This window comes from Seriola lalandi, unplaced genomic scaffold (genome assembly GCF_002814215.2).
Source record: "Seriola lalandi dorsalis isolate HSWRI2012SDOR001 ecotype SW California unplaced genomic scaffold, Sedor1 jcf7180002054249, whole genome shotgun sequence".
NCBI lineage: Eukaryota > Metazoa > Chordata > Actinopteri > Carangiformes > Carangidae > Seriola > Seriola lalandi.
Window position 1 is genome coordinate 466036 of NW_019524802.1, and position 6000 is coordinate 472035.

The window sequence follows — 6000 nt, forward strand, 5'->3', positions numbered from 1 at the left end:
CACTAAATATGTCAGTTAAGCTATGTCACTTGATGTCACTTAATGTGCTTTACTTGACACTATTAAATCAAAACACTCCATGATTAATTAGTTTATTTATCAAAACAAATGTGATGTGCAGTTGGTTCATGTGGGTGTGATGCATATTGTAATTACTGTTGCACAAATCAAAATCAAAGTTGCATGTAGGCATTCAAAACAATTATATTATTTTGATCATGTGTATAGGCAATTGTATTGGCACTCTCAATATGTCAGCAGATGAATGATTTTATTACTTTACCTGTGTTGCTCCTGTCAAAACACAGTCTTTTAAATATTACCACTCACTACTTGACTGTTTGACTGTCTTAAATCTTTAACTTGACTGGGATCAGGATTGCCTGCTTGCAGGTATAATATTCAAACTGCTGTGCTGTTATTAAGGTCTCATTGTCCCTGTAGGCTGTATCCAGACATTGTAAGTGATTTAAGTGTCTCGAAAGGGTGACACTGATGGAAAAAGGGGATATTGATACTGTGCTCCTTTCAAGGCCTTTCATTGCAGTGCTGCCCCAATCTCCACCACATTTCTGTTTCCTTTGCAAATAGCTGTGTGGTTAATATTTCTTATGCTGCCCTCATAAATCCAGTCTGTCTGACAAGATGTGACCATCACTAATTATGTGATGGAGTGTGTCACACTATTTATAGGTTGCGGTGCAAGGTGAGAGTGTGAGTGTCGAGAATAGTGAAGTGGTTCCAAACACTTGTCCCCCTGAGCACTGCTGGGTTTTTATTCCACTAAGGATCTATTGAACTTAACTAGCGTCCAAGGCTGGGAAATAACCACTGGTGTATCTCTGTGTAAAAGGATCAAATATACAGGTAACATGTAAGCTAGGGATTTAAAGAGAAAATTTGACTGATTTTTCAGTCAGTCATTAGATGCTAGTGTCTGAGTGTCTGACTGAATTTCCAGTTGACTCCTCATTCGTGCTGCTCTCTTTAAAAGGCTGTGCAGGAGCTAAGATGCCTTGATTTGCACTTATTAAATAGTTAGTTTCTTTGGCTCTTCTTTGCTGCAAGTGTTTCTGGCAAGTTTAAAGTTGTTAGAAAAAGGTCACAGTGGAGCAAATTTATGTGTGTTGTTCTGCTTGTGCTCATGTGTATATACACCTGCAGTGATAGCTGTAGGGGGCCCAGCAGGTTGTCAAAGTGTTGATCAACACCCAACTTGGCTGTGTGATGTTGGCTGCTTATAGATTCACACACACCTTGTCTAAACTCACCCACTCATCAACTGCAGTCAGCATTACTGTGTGTGGATATGGTGGATGTAGGATACAAGAAAAACACAGTAATAATCGTTACTCATAATTCACCATTTTTTGTCTAAGGTAAAGTGGAGGTGCTTAATTTTTAGTAGCTTGAGAGTCTATATCTGTTATTCCCACATTTTGATGTTTGGGGAAGAAAACCCTGCTTTTATTATATTAAAGATTAAAACCAACTTAGTTTACAGGAATCTGTTAAGAAAATTATCATATTAGCAATTTGAGAGATTGTAGTGACATCTGTAATATTTAATTCATTTGGTTTGTGATTTTAAAATGTTCTGGAGATGTTTTATTTCCATAGTGCACATACTTAATTTCAAGGTTTTCACAACATTGATCAGAAAGGAGAATAGATTTGTTTTTAGCATGGCACTGTATACCCTTGTTGAACTTATGGTTGGACTTGATTAAACTAAAAAAAACATATCAATGTTTGGAATAACATCGCAACATCAACTTTATTGCACTGTGTAAATGTAGCTGGCCAGACAGTGGCATAAAGGTCTCAACTAGGGCTTCACCCTCAAAGTTATTAAATTATTTTTTAAATGAAAGAGTTATTACAAAAGAGACGTCTGCACTGATGATGACATTCGAGTCTTAGAGCTAAGCATCTGTGTTTCTGAAAGATAAATCCCCAGTGACCTTTTAGAAACCCAGACAGTCATTTAACAGCACTTAAATGTGCCCTGTGGTGTTTTCCTGTAAACAAAGTTTCTGCTTACATTCAGTGTTACTCACCAAAATGCCCTGCATGCATCCTTGAGACCTGACAAACATGATGAATGCATTTTAATTTCTTACATTTGGGAAAACTGATTGCTTTAAAATATTCTAAGTCATACAATATTGGTATCGGTTTGCAAGCTTGCCATCCTCTTCTTGCCTTTGGTGCTTTGCTACATTACGAACTCCACAGGTGACCTTTAACCACTGTAGCGAAGATATTTCCCTAATCCTCAAAAGCTCTTCTATCCATACGTGTCCCTTCTACTTGAAGTGTTTAGCCTGTTTCCTATGTTGCAAGCATTTCCTCACTTTTGTCAAGAGGTGGCCAGAGGAAACATTTGTTATGTACAATATAATTTACTGTTTACGTAGCAGGTCTGTATAACTATATTGATGTGACAGTTGATTCTTGTACATTCTAATATGTCAAACTATGATGATGTAATTCTCCATTATTTCATATTTTTGTGTTTAACATGTCCATATTTCTCTTGCATCATACAAGACAAACAGGAGCAGTGGGTATAGAGCAGGTTATTCTTTAGAATGTGGGCACTAGGAATATGATTTACATTTCACCCACTTCAGCAGCGGAGGATTAATGGAGACAAAATGAGTGTAACCTCTTTTTAAATGCAGAAAATAATGGCTCTGGTAGAAATGACCTTCCCCTGTCTAGACAGCTGTAGAGATGGTTATGGCTTTAAAAGCTGTCTCTTTTAATTTGAATGCCAACACAATTCAGATCTCAAGGCAAAACATCTCACATGAACCCACTTTGTCATAGGAGAAGGGAAGATGTCTGCATCTGTTGCCAGCTGATAATTAATATATTGCACATGATTTTTTAAAATATATTTATTTATAATAAGGTCTGATGTGTGGTTTTTTTTCTTCTTTTTTTTTTTTACATTTTGTAGCTTATAGGATACCTTTCTGACATAGATAAACTACCATGAAAGAAAATCAGAAATTGGAATTGGCAGGTCAGATTTAAAATAAAAAAATCAGAATCAGCCAAGAAAATTGCAAATCTGGTGCATCTCTACAGGAGTGAATTGTGGGAACAGCAATCAGATAAACTTGTTCTCGGCTCTCAAAGTTTGATGTCATCAAATAACAGTAGGCTGACATTAACTTCTAGCTTGCAGCGCATCTCTCTCTTGTCACTGTCTTGCTAACCGAGATAGGCAGTGTGTCTCTTGCCCTGTCTGAGTCTTGCTAACCAGCCGCTTCCAGAGCTGTGCTCTGTGACATCGTGCCTGTAAAGCGAGTGAAATACAACTTTTTATTACCTTTTGATAAATGCCAACGGAGTATATACGTATACTGTGAAAGAAGTTAATTAATGTCAAACCAATTACTATTGTTGTTTTCTTGTACAGGATGAATCCAGGATCAAGGCAACAGTAATGGATGTGAAGTCTGTTGACCACAAGGATTACAGCAAGAGGTTGATCATGAACATAAGGAAACTGGCTGCGCAGTAGGAACCTGCAAGTCTTCTGGTTTTGCTTTCTTTTTCAGGTTTTCCTTTCTTTTCTGTACTGTACAGCCAATAAAAAGCTCTAAGGGTATTACAGATTTTTGCTTATGAAGTATCTGTGTTAAGTCCTTGTTTTACCTCCCTTGTGAATGACTGATCCTCAAAGGTACTAGTGGAGTACTAATTGAGTGAATGTTCACCTTTCTTTTGTGAAATAATGATTGGTGGCCTGGTTCTGGAAGCTGTCTTTTTTGGTGAACATATTAGACAAGGATTTGTTTTCTTTCTTTCTGTTATGTGGCAAAGCAGAGCAGAGTGGGTCAGTAAGCCACAAAATAAATCATCACTGTCTGTCTTAAGTCAGTCAGTTGTTCCTGCATATACTGTGGTCATGTGGGAGTGGTGGTTGCTTTCAGCAGACGACCAGCACAGTAGCTAGCCCTCTTTTCACCCTCTGATGTGCACTCAAAATGGCTCAGCTGGACCTGCACATCCCTGATAAGACCGTTTACTCTCCCACTCTTTTTTGCTCTGTCTCTCACATACTTGCAAACATAAGCACATATACACATGCACAGTGCAAACCAAAGGGGAAATGTACTGTTATATTTAAGTAGATAGAAGGTGTATTTTCAATGCCTGTAACTGTTTTGTGAATTCTGTAGTTATTTTTTTCATGAAGATTAATTGTGAGAATAAAGGTGTTTGTAGCCAAGTTATGTCTGTTTAACAGTGGATACTTGGCTCTCTGTCAGAAATGTGTAACAGTAATGCAGAAATCTGTTTAGCTTGCAGCACCTGATCCTTGTCTGTACCTATTAAAAGCAAACAAAAACATGGTGGCCATTTTGTTTTTAGGAGTTACACTATGTTTAGGGGATTTATTTAAGGATTGGCACACAATGCCCTCTGTCTCCTCAGGTTTTGCTCAGATGTGCAACAGATTCCCCTGCAAAGTTGCCTTTCATGTTGTATTAAAGCAGAACATCAATGAGGCTGCACCTCCCCGTTTTACTTATGATAACATCTGTTTTCTGCTGAGCGCTGCATTTGTTGCCTGTAGTGTGCTGAGATGGATTAGACTTGTCTTTAATGGTAAGGAAGGCTAAGTTTTTCTTGTTTATTTTTAGTTTGCCAGCCATGTTTGGAGATACTGATTGGATTTTGCCTGAGATCGCCCTACATCTCAGCCGTACATCTGACTGTGCTTCCTTTAAGTCTTCTAAATGTTCCAATACACATACATCTTTTATAACACCACAAGCCAGATGCTGTGGTAGATGGTGTCAAAGCCTGCCAGTAATACCAAACCCCACTCCTGCCTCAAACTCCCAGTTAATCATACAATAACAACAGATGATAAGACCTAGTAGCTCTTTGGCCATCTGAACTGAAATGTTTTATTTATGTACGTAGAATTGCTGAGAAAAGGTTTGTACTGGCCAAGGTAAACCTTGGGTCTCCCCTGGGACTCAGGTCCAGTGAGTTATTGTCTGCCTTTATTTACACCTGGCATCCCATAGTATTTTATATGAAACAGGAAAATTAACTGTTCAAGCCTCAGCTAAAGTGAAGTCACTTAATAATGCAATACACACAGCTGTTTTCAAGTTCTGATTAAGCTGATTACACAGTTCCAGTTGAGTAAAGAAAAAATAGATTGTGATGCATTTATAATTGATTTAGCATTTGTTAGAATGAGACTGGCTGACTAACTGGACTGAATTACATTTGTTACCCAGGAATAGTTTGCTGTTTGTTTTATTAGCAGTAGATGAGCATGGCTAAATGAAATTGTCACACAACATGGTCAGAATTAAAAATGTGATTATAAGTTGTGAGATGAAGCTTTGCCTGGGTCATTGGACTGTTTCCATCCTATCACCACCTAGACTATACTGAAAAATACTAAAACAACATCTTTAGTTAAAAGCACCTCTAATAAAAGTTTAGACCAAATATATTAATTTATGGTTGTCAGATGACCAAAGACTTGTATTGAATGTCAACAATCAATAGGAATCAAAGGGATAACTGCACTATAATATTTTCCCATTATTAAATGTGAGACACCAGTAAGCAAGTTAAATTGTGGCATTAAAACTTCGACATGTCTACACTAAATATTTGTCATGCAGTAATTAAGAAGTTTGACTAGAAAACCCCTTTCTTTTTGGAGTCTGAACAATGCAGGCAGTGAGAAGCCTGTTCTCTCTTTCTCACTGTTTCTGATAGGTAGGTAGTTTTATTTTAACATCTTACATTTTTACATGCTATGAATTAGGTGATAGCTCACAATATGATGACCCTGACATTGGTTGGAGTCAGAATGTTGATGGCCTGCTGCATCTTGTAAAACATTTTTCACTGGGATATGAACTTTTAGATTTGTGTAGCCTGTTTATTCAGTGTAATTAGCATAATTTACAAGGTTATTTTTTCTTCAGAGAATCGCTGCCTCAGTGT

The 6000-nt window shown here is 37.5% G+C and overlaps 1 protein-coding gene across 1 annotated transcript in view; it reads left to right on the forward strand.

The window, feature by feature from the left end:
• Positions 1 to 4371, forward strand: part of rpa1 (replication protein A1) — a 32758-nt gene extending 28387 nt beyond the window's left edge. The window contains exon 17 of the mRNA XM_023404597.2: positions 3434 to 4371. Within this exon, the coding sequence (XP_023260365.1) occupies positions 3434 to 3538 (105 nt within the window). The 3' untranslated portion in view covers positions 3539 to 4371. The remainder of the gene's footprint in view (positions 1 to 3433) is intronic.
• The last annotated feature ends 1629 nt before the right edge of the window (positions 4372 to 6000 follow it).